This window comes from Bos grunniens, chromosome 19, assembly GCF_055505025.1.
Source record: "Bos grunniens cultivar Pamir isolate PY7600 chromosome 19, Bosgru_T2T1.0, whole genome shotgun sequence".
Lineage (NCBI taxonomy): Eukaryota > Metazoa > Chordata > Mammalia > Artiodactyla > Bovidae > Bos > Bos grunniens.
In genome coordinates this window covers 34,484,518-34,498,313 of record NC_141183.1, presented here as the reverse complement: position 1 = coordinate 34,498,313, position 13,796 = coordinate 34,484,518, and the positions used below count along the sequence as shown (strand labels likewise).

At 46.0% G+C, this 13,796-nt stretch overlaps 1 protein-coding gene across 7 annotated transcripts in view; it reads left to right on the top strand.

Moving 5' to 3' along the window:
• Nucleotides 1–13,796, top strand: part of USP43 (ubiquitin specific peptidase 43) — a 51,629-nt gene that overhangs the window by 7,667 nt on the left and 30,166 nt on the right. For 4 of the 7 annotated variants that reach the window (XR_015147890.1, XR_015147889.1, XM_086358873.1 and 1 more), the window contains exons 2-4: nt 1,541–1,672; nt 6,776–6,865; nt 9,661–9,764. Coding sequence is in view for 5 of the 7 variants with exons in the window: in XM_086358873.1 (XP_086214999.1) it covers nt 1,541–1,672; nt 6,776–6,865; nt 9,661–9,764 (326 nt within the window). In the remaining 2 variants the exon portion in view is untranslated. The remainder of the gene's footprint in view (nt 1–1,540; nt 1,673–6,775; nt 6,866–9,660; nt 9,765–13,796) is intronic. The other 3 variants (XM_086358875.1, XM_086358874.1, XM_086358876.1) reach the window with 2 other exon arrangements.

Here is a 13,796-nt window from a genome sequence, read left to right as displayed (position 1 = left end):
AAATATTCAGTGTCTTCTTCCTTTTGGGGAGGGGCACCCAGGCAAGGGAAGACTTTTCATTACTGTTCTTTTTATATTTTGAATTCTTTATGTAAAAAGGTGGGTGCATTTATTACCCTTTGAAATAAAATTTTTTAAAAGCTGGAACCTGCCTTTACCCAGAAAATGACGAAGTTGCCATATCCTTTAACGGGACAAAGTGAAGGGCGTGGGAATATGAGTGCCGAGAGGGCAGGAAGTCTCGTCCCTAGACTAGTGCCTGGCCTGTGGTAGGCACTCAACAAACACCTATTTATTAAAGGGATGGATGAAGGATTGGCTCACACTGTGATCTAACCACAGAAGAAGTTCAGACTTCTCAAATTCCATTCATTTTAGGAAGAGGCAGTGAAGGAACCACAGGCCTGGTATTTAAGGAATTCCACTTCACTGGGTCATGTGGTCATTCTCAAAGAGGAGAGTTAATTGGGAACGAAGGAAACCACTGCTGAGAGAGCAGGGCCGGAAGCTGTCTACCTGTGGGATGAGCAGAGAGAGCGCGGAAATAGACTAATGGGGGCAGGGGAGCATGGGCCCCAGCACTACAAGGGCCAGAGCTTCAGGGAAGAGAGATAATCATGTGTATCAAAACATTCTACCGCATGATCCAGCAATCCCACTCCTGGGTATATTTCCAGGAAAAAAATGAAAACACTAGTTTGAAAAGATACACTCACCTGTTTGTTCACAGCAGCACTGTTTACAATAGCTAAGACATGGCAGTAAACTAAGTGCCCATCAACAGACAATTGGATTAAGAAGATATGGGGACTTCCATGGTGGTCCAGTGGCTAAGATTCCCCACCCTCAATGCATGTGGCCCAGGTTTGATCCCTGGTCAGGGAACTAGATCGCATATGCTCCAACTAACACCCCACATGTCCCAGTGAAGACCGGCGTGATAAAATAAGTAAATAAAAGAGATGTAATAGAAACAGACAACGGAATATTGCTCAGCCAAAAAAACAAAAGAATGAAATACTGCCATTTTCAGCAACAGGGATGGACCTGGAGAATATTATGCTTAGTAAAATAAGTCAGACGAAGAAAATACTATACAATATTACTTATGTGTTAGTGAGCTTCCTTGGTGGCTCAGATGGTAAAGAATCTGCCTGCAATGTAGGAGACCCGGGTTCCATCCCCAAGTCGGGAAGACCCGCTGGAGAAGGGAATGGCAACCCATTCCAGGATTCTTGCCTGGAGAATTCCATGGAAAGAGAGCCTGGCGGGCTACAGTCCATGGGTTGCAAATAGCTGGACACAACTGAGCGGGCTTCTTGAAATACAAAGACAAATACCATATGATATCACTTATATGTGGAATCTAAAAAGTTATACAAATGAATCTGTATACAGAGCAGAAATGTATAGGACAGGGAACTCTACTCAATACCCTATAATGACCTATATGGAAAAGAACCTTCCAAAGAGTGGAGATGTATGTATTTGGCTGTTGGAAAGGCCGCATTGCCCCTCTGGTTTTTCTCTGTTCCTTCAGAACGCAGTCTCCAAGTATGGCGCTCAGTTCCAAGGCAATGCCCAGCACGATGCCCTGGAGTTCCTGCTCTGGTTGTTGGATCGCGTGCACGAGGACTTGGAGGGCTCCTCCCGAGGGCCGAGTTCTGACAAGGTCAGTCACCCTCAGAAAACACATTGTGTTCAATTTTAGTTTTTTGCCTTGAACATTTACTCAACTCCTCAAAACTAAATCTTGAAATTCAGCTCCGTAGATTTTTGTGTATTCTGGCTGCTGCTCACACAGTACCATTCCCTGCGCCTTCCTCTTTGCCCCGTTTGTTTTAGACCAGATGTTTCCTCCCATCACCGTTCCTCATTCTCTCTAATCCCAGTGATTCGGTGAATACGGTTTCTGTTTGGTTTAAAGTTCGAAAAAAAAAATTTTTCCTTTTCGTCGGTATCCTATGCCTTAGAATGGTCCTGTAAGGCCATCGGTGGTGTTGCTTATTATTTTCAAATGCTACCATTTTAGCTCTGCTTTCTCAGTTACTTATCCTGCAGAGCAAGTGATTCCCAATCATTTTTCTCAAGACACAGGATGGGTGATCTTTTCACATGTGCCCTCAGCATTCCCAGATTTGGATGAAACCTCAAACCTTTGGGAGTAAGAAAGCCCTACGATCATTTGTAATAGCCACAGTCGGTTGATACATCAGTTATACTCTCTATGGGCTTTGCTAAATAAAGATCAATATTGGTTTCTGTCCTTTTATCTCTCACTTAAGAAAGGAAAAGTGAGTAAATTTATTATACCACGAGTGAGCAAAGTTATCAAAACAATGTCCATGAATAATCCATTGTAATTTAAAAAATGTTTTACAAGCTTTGGTAATGAATCAGTCGCACATTACTTTTGATGTGTCTCAAAACTGGTCCACATCAAGAACCAGCTACAAGAACTGCTTTGCTTGTTTTGTTTGTTTGTTTTACGTCTGGACCATTTTTTCCCATCCCTCTTGCGAATCGATTAAAAAGCCCTTCGGAAGTGTTTTGCTCTTTCACCTGTTACTCTCCCATCTTTACACTGCCTGCTTGGAGACTATTATTGTAGGGTAGTAGAGATTGGATGCTAAAATGTTACACGAATGGATCCATCCGTGAAACAGAAACAGACTCCCAGACACAGAGAACGGCTGGTGGTTGCCGAGGCGGGGGTGTGGGAAGGATGGATTGGGAGTTTGGGATTAGCAGAAAGATAAACAACAAGGTCCTACTGTGTAACACAAGAAACTATGTTCAGTATCCTGTGATAAACCATGAGGGAAAAGAATACAATAAAGAATGTGTATATATATATATATAACTGAGTCATTTTGCTGTACGTAGAAATTAACACAACATTGTAAATAAATTATACTTATTAAAATGAGTAGATAAATGAGGGAGAGACTGAATGGCAGTCAGTTTTGTAGGGTGAATGAATCTAGATACCTAGCATGCAGCATGGTGACTGTAATTAATAATACCATATTGAGTGCTAGAAATCTGCTAGGAGTAGATGTTAGGTCCTCTCACCACACACACAAGAAGGGAATTATGTGAAGAGATGGATATGTTTATTGGTTTGACTGAAGTAATTATTTCACTACCTTCAGTTCAGTTCGGTTCAGTTACTCAGTCGTTTCCGACTCTTTGCAACCCCATGAATCGCAGCACACCAGGCCTCCCTGTCCATCACCAACTCCCGGAGTTCACTCAGACTTACACCCATCGAGTCGGTGATGCCATCCAGCCATCTCATCCTCTGTCGTCCCCTTCTCCTCCTGCCCCCAATCCCTCCCAGCATCAGAGTCTTTTCCAATGAGTCAACTCTTTGCATGAGGTGGCCAAAGTACTGGAGTTTCAGCTTTAGCATCATTCCTTCCAAAGAACACCCAGGGCTGATCTTCTTCAGAATGGACTGTCTGGATCTCCTTGCAGTCCAAGGGACTCTCAAGAGTCTTCTCCAACACCACACTTCAAAAGCATCAATTCTTCGGCGCTCAGCTTTCTTCACAGTCCAACTCTCACATCCATACATGACCACTGGAAAAACCATAGCCTTGACTAGATGGACCTTTGTTGGCAAAGTAATGTCTCTGCTTTTCAATATGCTATTTAGATTGGTCATAACTTTCCTTCCAAGGAGTAAGCGTCTTTTAATTTTATGGCTGCAGTCACCATCTGCAGTGATTTTGGAGCCCAGAAAAATAAAGTCTGACACTGTTTCCACTGTTTCCCCATCTATTTCCCATGAAGTGATGGGACCAGATGCCATGATCTTTGTTTTCTGAATGTTGAGCTTTAAGCCAACCTTTTCACTGTCCTCTTTCACTTTCATCAAGAGGCTTTTTAGTTCCTCTTCACTTTCTGCCAAAGGGTGGTGTCATCTGCATATCTGAAGTTATTGATATTTCTCCCGGCAATCTTGTTTCCAGCTTGTGCTTCTTCCAGCCCTGTGTTTCTCATGATGTACTCTGCATAGACGTTAAACAATATACAGCCTTGACGTACTCCTTTTCCTATTTGGAACCAGTCTGTTGTTCCATGTCCAGTTCTAACTGTTGCTTCCTGACCTGCATACAGGTTTCTCAAGAGGCAGGTCAGGTGGTCTGGTATTCCCATCTCTTTCAGAATTTTCCACCGTTTATTGTGATCCACAGAGTCAAAGGCTTTGGCATAGTCAATAAAGCAGAAATAGATGTCTTTCTGGAACTCTCTTGCTTTTTCCATGATCCAGCGGATGTTGGCAATTTAATCTCTGGTTCCTCTGCCTTTTCGAAAACCAGCTTGAACATCTGGAAGTTCACGGTTCACGTATTGCTGAAGCCTGGGTTGGAGAATTTTGAACATTACTTTACTAGCATATGAGATGAGTGCAATTATGCGGTAGTTTGAGCACTCTTTGGCATTGCCTTTCTTTGGGATTGGAGTGAAAACTGACCTTTTCCAGTCCTGTGGCCACTGCTGAGTTTTCCAAATTTGCTGGCATATTGAGTGCAGCACTTTCACAGCATCATCTTTCAGGATGTGAAATAGCTCAACTGGAATTCCATCACCACCACTACCTTGGTGTGTATCAAATCGTCATGTTGCACTCCTTAAATACATAAAATGTTTATTTAAAAATAAAGTGGCTCAAGAAGCCGAGTCACCTTTTTCCTTTAACTTGTCTGCACAGCCAATTGTCTCTGTTTCTTTTTCTTTTAAAATGACAGGTTGCAGCTTTAAGGAGAGCATCACCATACATGTCTTGAATAAACTCTTTTAAACCACAGCATAATGTAGAAGGTAAAGAGCTTGACAGAGCTGCAGAAAGAGTTCTTATGTCTGAGACAGCAGGTTGCCCAATGCCTGGGATGGGGAAGGCAGTGACTGTAGCGTGTTCTGTACTTTTCAGAGCGCATCTTGGAGTGTTGTACACAGTATGAATAGCTGCTGTCATTTGTGGAGTGTTTCGAGAGTTACTATCCCCATTTGGCATATGGGTAAACCAAGAATCAGACAGGCTGTGTAACCTTCCTGAAGCAGCACAGCTGAAGAAGTGACAGAGTCAGGATTCAAGTCCAAGGGGAATCTAGCTTGAAAGCCTGTTTTCTTCTTTTAAAAAGAACCATCCTGGGGCTTCCCTGGCAGTCAAATGGTTTCGACTTTGTGCTTCCACTGCAGGGGGCATGGGCTCGATCCCTGGTCAGGGAACTAAGATTCTGCAAGCCATGTGGCCAAAAAAGAAAAGGCTTCTTGTTCCATTTTTCCCCTGCTCCTCCCCACTCCCTGCCTGTGCCAGGCAGCACTTCCTACCTGGCAAGTTAGAGGAATAAACAGCCTTCCCAGTTACCTTTCGATCCTTCTCTTTCATCCTTTGGTGGCAGGAAAAGCATCCCATAGAGGTGGGGGAGAGCCCAGAGAGGTTAAGTAACTTGGCCCAAGTCACACAGCAAGCCAGTAGGAGAGCCAGGATGCAAAGCTAGAAAATTCGACTCTTAGAACAGGGCTTCTTAGCCTCAGCACTTTGGACAGAAGACCAGGTAATTCTAGGGGAGTGGGGGTTTGTCCTGTACGTTGTACCGTCTGCAGCATTTCTTTACCTAGCAGCTGCCGGTGGCACCTGTAATTGTGATTGATCACCAAAACTGTCTCCAGACACGGCCACATGTCCCCTGGAGGAGAGGCAAAAGCATCCCCCTCATGGAGAACTCTGCTCTGGAGCCTTGGTCCCAACCACAGCACACCACCTCAAACCTGTCTTTAAGATGACAGTGAGTTTAAGTCAATAATGTGTTACGATTTCAAGACCCTCATGAAAGCAGCCCTAACTGGTTTTCCATTTTCCAGTGTGCCCCGCTACTGTGTGTTCTTCATGCTGCAGCCAGAGGGATCTTTTCAGAAAGGAAATAAGATTGCATCACCCTCCTGCTTTAATTTCCTCGGCAGCTCCCTGTTGCATTTACAACAGAATCCAGACTCCTATACAGCTGACGGGGCCCTAATTGGCTGACCCACCAACAGCTCTGCCTGGTTTCTGCCCCTCACTCATGATTCTCAGTCACGCCGGCTGCTTTCTATTCCTTTAATGGCCAAGGGTGTCAAGAAGGCACCCACGACCCAGCAAGACCACGGCTGGCTGTTGGCCGGAGAGAGGAGCTTGCCCTGCTCTTCGTCTGACCTGATTGAGACCAGGAAAGATCTTTTTCTGTGTCTGGATGGAGTCAAAGCTCCTCCTGAAACTTGCTCTCAGAAAATCGGGCTGCCTGCAGAGGGCTGGCTGTGAATGCTTGAAGGTAGAAGAGCAGAGCTGTTGGACTATTTGGCACAAACTTTATTTTCGCTTTCCAAGAAGGAAAGAGACTGCCCCTGTGTACCTCTGAACAATTTTTCTTTCTGAGGCTATTTCTGTTTCAAACATATGAAAGCCATGTAGCTCAATTTATTTGAAACTAGAACAGGAAACATGAGGACCGCTTTCTTTTCTGTTAATGTAACAATAAATGTTTTCATCTGGTGAATAGGGCATCTTTTTACTATCCTGTGGACAGTGTGACACCAGCAATATTTTGGGCAGTTTATCTTACAGAAAATGCCACTCTTGCAGGATTAAGAAAGGGACTGAGGCTGGGGAGAGGACCAGGAACCTAACATCTATTAAGCACCTACTATGTGCCAGGCAGGATACCCTCGTCTCTTTTTATTTAAATGATGACTCCCTGAGCTGACATAATACTCCTCTTCCTTTTAGGTGTGGAACAAGGCTCAGAGAGATAGTCAGGATCACTCGGCTAGCAGGGTAGCCCCAGCCTGGTCCGACCTGTCTGATACACCATGCTTTGTGAGTGACCCTCCATTGCCTCTCACCCCAGCCTCGTTTGGAATTTTCTCTTTACATACCCCTCCTTGGACGGTCCTGTATGCAGCCGCTCCCAACGCATGCTGCCTTATCATCTTTTTTAGATTTTCTTTTTTTTTTTAATGTGGACCATTTTCAAAGAATTGCTTCTGTTTTAGTTATTTTGGCCCTGAGGCATGTGGGATCTTAGCTCCCCAACCAGGGATTGAATCCAAACCTCCTGTATTGGAAGGTCTTACCCACCGGACTGTCAGGGAAGTCCCACTGCCCTATCATCCTGATGGAGAAGCAGCCTGGGTCATTGTGAGGTCTTTGGTTGTGAGGAACGGCAGCCAATCAGCCAACTCAAACAACAAAGGAATTAGTTGGAAGGCAAAGGGCAGGTGTGAAGAATGGAAATGAAGGCTGAAGACTAGGCTTGGAACCATCTTGAGCCAGACAGCTCTGGGTGTGGGGAGGGTGTCAGTGGCAGGAATGGCTCAATCCTCTGGCCTGGACACTTCTGCCAGAGTCGCAGTTTGCGGCCTGTAGGTCAGTCTGCCTGTGATTGACTTGAAGAGCAGGGACATCTCATCCATCCTGCTTGGATCACGTACCAGTCTCTTTGGTGAGGGAGGAAAGGATTCCTGATGAAAGAGCCTTGCCCCCTCCCCCCGGACTGAATTCAGCATTCCCAAAGTGAGGGCTACTCTCAGTGAAAAGAAGACCGTCCTGGGCAGCCCCAAATGCCCACGTCTGCTCTGCATCCATGGTCTCTCTCTCTCTCCTCCGAGCCCTTCATTCCCTTGTCCTTTGGTGTCTCTGCCTGGAACTTGGCTTGCTCTCCCCTCCCTCAACTTCCCCTTTCTCCTGTTGCCATTCCCTCTTCTGTTAATGGGCTTCCCTGGTGGCTCAGTGGTGAAAAATCTGCCTGCCAATGCAGGAGACAAGGGTTCAATCCCTGGATTGGGAAGATCCCCTGGAGAAGGAAATGGCAGCCCACTCCAGTATTCTTGCCTGGGAAATCCCATGGACAGAGGAGCCTGGCAGGTTAGAGTCCATGGGGTCACAAAGAATCAGACACCCCTGAGCACATACACACACTTCTGTTAATGGATCAGGGGTTCTCCAGGCACCAGATCGGAAGCTTGGAGTTGACCCTATGTACCCCTTCCTCTTTCCCATCACTTCATGGGAAATAGATGGGGAAACAGTGAAAACAGTGTCAGACTTTATTTTGGGGGCTCCAAAATCACTGCAGATGGTGACTGCAGCCATGAAATTAAAAGACGCTTACTCCTTGGAAGGAAAGTTATGACCAACCTAGATAGCATATTGAAAAGCAGAGACGTTACTTTGCCAACAAAGGTCCGTCTAGTCAAGACTATGGTTTTTCCAGTGGTCATGTATGGATGTGAGAGTTGGACTGTGAAGAAAGCTGAGCACTGAAGAATTGATGCTTTTGAAGTGTGGTGTTGGAGAAGACTCTTGAGAGTCCCTTGGACTGCAAGGAGATCCAACCAGTCCATTCTGAAGGAGATCAGCCCTGGGTATTCTTTGAAAGGAATGATGCTGAAGCTGAAACTCCAGTACTTTGGCCACCTCATGCGAAGAGTTGACTCATTGGAAAAAGACTGTGATGCTGGGAGGGATTGGGGGCAGGAGGAGAAGGGGATGACAGAGGATGAGATGGCTGGATGGCATCACTGACTCAATGGACGTGAGTCTGGGTGAACTCCGGGAGTTGGTGATGGACAGGGAGGCCTGGCGAGCTGCGACTCATGGGGTCGCAAAGAGTCGGACACGACTGAGTGACTGAACTGAACCCCTTCCTCTGTCTCCTCCCCTGCCCCATTGGCTGCTCAGTTGTGAGCTGTGCACACAGGGTGTCACACAAGGTGTCTTGATTAAGTCCCTCCCTCCTTTTTATTTTTTAAATATCGGTTTATTTATTTGGCTGCACCAGATCTTGCAGCATGTGGAATCTTTTAGTTGTGGTGTATGGGGTCTAGTTCCCTGACCAGGGATCGAACCCTGGTGTCCTGCATCGGGAGCTCAGAGTCTTAGCCACTGGACCACCAGGGAAGTCCCTGATTTTGGATGTCTGGTCTTGAAATCTACAAGAGGACACATTTCTATTGTTTCAAGCCACTACTTTATTACATTTATTATAGCTGCAATGGGACACTCATACGTAAGGGAATTCAGAGAAGAATATAGTAGGACAGAGTGCGGTGGGAGGAGGCTGACACATTCATTATTCTGAGATGCAAACCTGTTTTGTCTGAGAAAGACGATGTTCACGTGAAGACTGGCTCGCTGGAAAATATGTTCAGGAATGGTTTAGGAGGCGGGAGATGGTCAGATTTGGTGTGGGTGTGTTTGAAGTGATGACAGCCCATCCAAGTGAAATGTACAGGAAACATTTAGACACAGGGTTCCTAGAAGCATGGGGGTAAAGAATGGGTTTGTTAATCCAGAGGTAATGGTTGGAGCTGGGGTAGTATGTGTGAGTGTTCACCAAGGGTCATGCTCTTTCAACACACACACACACACACACACAACACACATTACCTCTGTCTCTTTCCTTTCTCTGTCACTCTCTCAGGGAATTGGGGAGGTCCAGGGATTGAAGGAGCAGTAGATTATGGTAAGCAACATGGAAAGCCTGGTTCTGCAGGTCTAGTCCCAGAAAGGGATGCTGTGGACCCAGGAGGCGGTGGAGTCTCGTTGGTCTGGATGCAGTGAAGTGATGGGAGGCATGGCTAATTTTGTTTCCTCCCCTCATTTCTTTGCAGCTTCAACCTGAAGCCAGGAAGACCTCTGAGAACCTTCTGTCGCCATCGGCTCCGCTTTCTATGGGCCAAAGCTTTGTGCAAAGCCACTTCCAAGCACAATACAGGTAAGAATAGGGTATGTTTAAAATGTGTTGCCTAAGGCTTCAGCAAACTTGTATGCTGGTAACCAGCCTCACATTGCCAGGTTTACCTGAGATTGTAAAACAACACAAACCATAAGCTCCCTTGTCTCCCCCATTATTAATCACAGTTAAGCACTTACTCCTGTTGTTTCCAACTTTCAGTATTTCTTTCCTTTCTTGCTGGCTCCTGGGCCTCCCATCCTGCTTGAAGGAGGAGTATTGGTGAAGATGGTTCTATAAAACATGAATGTGAAGGCCTAGGATCTCCCCAGGCCATTGCTGAGAAGTGGGTGAGATCTTTCTGATTTGTTCTTTATTACCAGAGAGCTGAGTTTAACACATTATTTGGAGTTCTAGATTTCCCAGCATAATGAAGGATGTAAAAAATATAAACTTACATAGACTCTGCCAGGCCCCCTTCTAGGTATTGAGACTTGAGCTGTGAACACACCCCAGCCACTGTTCTTATTAACTAACATTCTACTGGGGGTTTGTTGTTGTTCAGATGCTAAGTCGTGTCCAACTCTTTGCGACCCACATGGACTGTAGCACCCCGGGTTCCTCTGTCCTCCACTCTCTCCTGGAGTTTGCTCAAATTCATGTCCATTGAGTCAGTGATGCTACCTAACCATCTTGTCCTCTGTCATCCCCTTCTCCTGCCCTCAGTCTTTCCCAGCATCAAGGTCTTTTCCAAAGAGTCAGCTCTTTGCAACAGGTGGCCAAAATATTGGAGCTTCAGCTTCAGTATCAGTCCTTCCAGTGAATATTCAGGGTTGATTTCCTTTAGGATTGACTGGTTTGATCTCCTTGCAGTCCAAGGGACTCTCAAGAGTCTTCTCTAGCATCACAGTTTGAAAGCATGTATTGGGGGAGGTGTTAGATAGTACACATATGTGCCTGCCAAGTCACTTCAGTTGGGTCCAACTCCGTGTGATCCTTGGACTGTAGCTGGCCAGGCTTCTCTGTCCATGGGATTCTTCAGGCAAGAATACTGAAGTGGGTTGCCATGCCCTTCTCCAGGGGATCTTCCCAACCCAGGGATCAAACCCACATCTCTTACGTGTCCTGCATTGGCAGGCGGGTTCTTTACCACTAGCGCCACCTGGGAAGGGACTTAATACACACATAATATGCAACAATCTGTGATAACAATGAGTGAAATGATAACTTGGGAGGTTGGGGAGGCAGCTGACCTTAGATAAGATGATCAGGTGAGGCTTATTTTCAGGGGGGACATTCGAACTGCGAGCTGAGTGACAAGAAGCTGGCCATTCAGATACTTGGGGACAGGATATTCCAGGCAGAAAAAGCAGCAAAGGGTCTGGGGTGGAGATGATGCAAGTTCAGGGAACAGAGAACTGCCAAGTAGTGAAGGGTGGGGAGAGGCGAGGCTGGAGAGCTGGACGGGCAATCTGGTAGCATGGGTTGTATGTAGCCTAAGGGCCATAGGAGACCACTTCAAAGTTTAAGGCAGCATGTGGTCTAATTATCCATTTAAGAAATTGGCTAGTTGGGACTTCCCTGGCTGTCCAGTGGTTAAGAATCTGAGCTTCCACTGTACTTGGCATGAGTTCGATCCCTGATAGGGGATCTGATCTTACCTGCCGTGGCCTGCGGCCGAAAAAACAAAGAAAGAAAGAAATGAGTTGTTTTGGTGATGAAGGGAGGCAGCACTGGGAATGATGGAGACGGGTAGTGATGGAGATGGAGGGAGCAGGGTGGGTAGATGGGGAACAGTTTGGGATGTAGAGTCACCAGGACTTGCCAGTGGGTTTAAGAGTAAGAGGGGGAGGGACCAAGGGAACTGTGAACATCTAGGGCGACTCCTGGGTTTTTACATAGTTGTATAACTGGCAAGTGCTTTGAAGGAAAAATTGGGGGAGTGTTGAAGTGCATGTTATGAGTGTGAAAGAGGAAAAAAATCTCTTGTTTCCCTTTACATTACTTTCTTTTTTTTTTTCTTTTCTTTTTGGCCACGCCCCCGCAGCATGTGGGATCTTAGCCTAGCTGAGTGCTAGTGTGGAGCTAGCACGTGGAGCTGAAAGTCCTCCCTGTGCTGGGTTCCTCTGACAACCAGCCCCATCCTATGGTTTTAGCATAAATTCAGGTGTGGTTGTACGGGGTTTTTTATGAATAGCAAAAAATGCTCATTTTGCCTTTATTTCTGCTCTCATCACTTAGGAAATTCCAAGGGTTTTAGGAGCTCTGTGCCAGGAATATACATACTTTTCAACATAAATATATATTTCTTATTATAAATCACAGTGTCACAAGGTAAAAGGTGAGTCAGGGACAGATTCCTGAAGAAGTGACATTTAGGCTGATCCGATACTAAGGACTGTAAGCACCCTTTGGGTTGATTGCTGTAGAAGGGTGAGTAAGAAGCGAGATATTCATGCTAAAAAAAAAAGAGATTGGTGACAGCTAAAAATAGCTGCTTTCTGCCTTCTGGTCCAGAGTAAAGGAAAAAAATATCATTAGGGACATCCATCTAGGTTAGGGCTTTTGAGGTCTGAGCAGTGGTTTTCTGCAGCTATAGTGGGTGCCAGTTCCAGGCTGGAATCCCAGGGTGTGGTCCTTGCTGATCTGGACCCTCTTCAGTCTCCTTTCCTGGGGAGGATGCCCTCTGGTATCAGTCTTCTTTGTGAAACCAAAAGCCGGAAGTGCTATTCTGGGTTAGTGCAGAGGCCCCCTGCTCACTGAGATTCTCCCTATATCTCCCCTTGCTGTCCCTTTTTTAGGGAGCTGAGGTTTTGCCTGTGGCTGGAGGAGGGAAGGGAGAATAGTATTAGGGTGCTGAAGGTTGTAGGCTAGAGCAGGGGTCCCCCAACCTCCGGGATCTAATCCCTGATGATCTGAGATGGAGCTGATGTAATAAGAATAGAAATAAAGTGTACAGTGAGTGTAGTGCTCTTGAGTCATTCCCAAACCATCCCTCCCCCTTGGAAAAATTGTCTTCCACAAAATTGGTCCCTGGTGCCAAAAAGGTCCAGGACCACTGGACTGGAGGGCAAATAATTGGTTATTCTATACAATTATTATCATGGCTTGAAAACATCTGCAAGTTTAATAGTCAAGGATTGTTGCTATGTTGGAGTTTTGGCTAGAGGAGGCAGTGTGTGTGTGTGTGTGTGTGTGTTCCTCTCTCCATGGCATTCATAACTTTTGTTCACAGAAATCCTAATCTGGTTCCCATTACAGGTGGCATTCCCTTTTGGGCAGAGTATGTTTTAGAAGCGTTTTTCAGATCGCAGATTTGGAGAGGTGACATCTTGCTTGTGCATTGTCTTAATTACCATTGCCGGTGTGAACATCCGTCTCACCAGCCAGCGAGCAGGTGAAGCTAGCTGGGTGGGAGGTGTCAGATGGATATTCAGTGGCAGTGAGAGGCCAGGGTGTGAAACGAGCAGTGTCGTTTCGGGGCATTTGTAACCCATGGAGAGCAGACAGCAGTTCTGAGTTCCAGCGGCAGATGAGAGGCTAGTTTTGGAACAGAAGCAACTGGACAGAGAGGATGAATAGCTTGGGGAAAATGGGCGAGTGAAGAGTGAAGGGCGTTGGGGTGATTTTCTGTCCTTTCTCCTGTGAGTGCCTGGGAGATGGTAGGATAGGACTGTGATGAACTGGAGGGGATGGCATGGACGAAAGGACCCCTCCAGGCCACATCTGAGGTGTAGCTGGAGCCTCGTAACCGCTGGAGTTTTCTGTGAAAGTGATGCTACCCTCTCCCCCTGATCTGTTGGTTATACTCATCATCCTCTTCTCATCCTTTGAGGAACAGGTGCCTCTCACGTCCTCTCTCTGGTTTATTATGAAAACAATATGCTTTCTTTATTCTTTAAATACAAAATTAGGTCATTCTATGTTTTTGCCAAACTATGCATCTCTTGCTCCGGGCCAGAGATTCACGGCTCCATCTAAAGGTCGTGTCCCTGGATCGGTTGACTAGGGTGCATCTGCAAGAAAAACTCGGCCTTGCTTAGTTTTAGTAGATTTTTTAAAAATGAGTAAGTC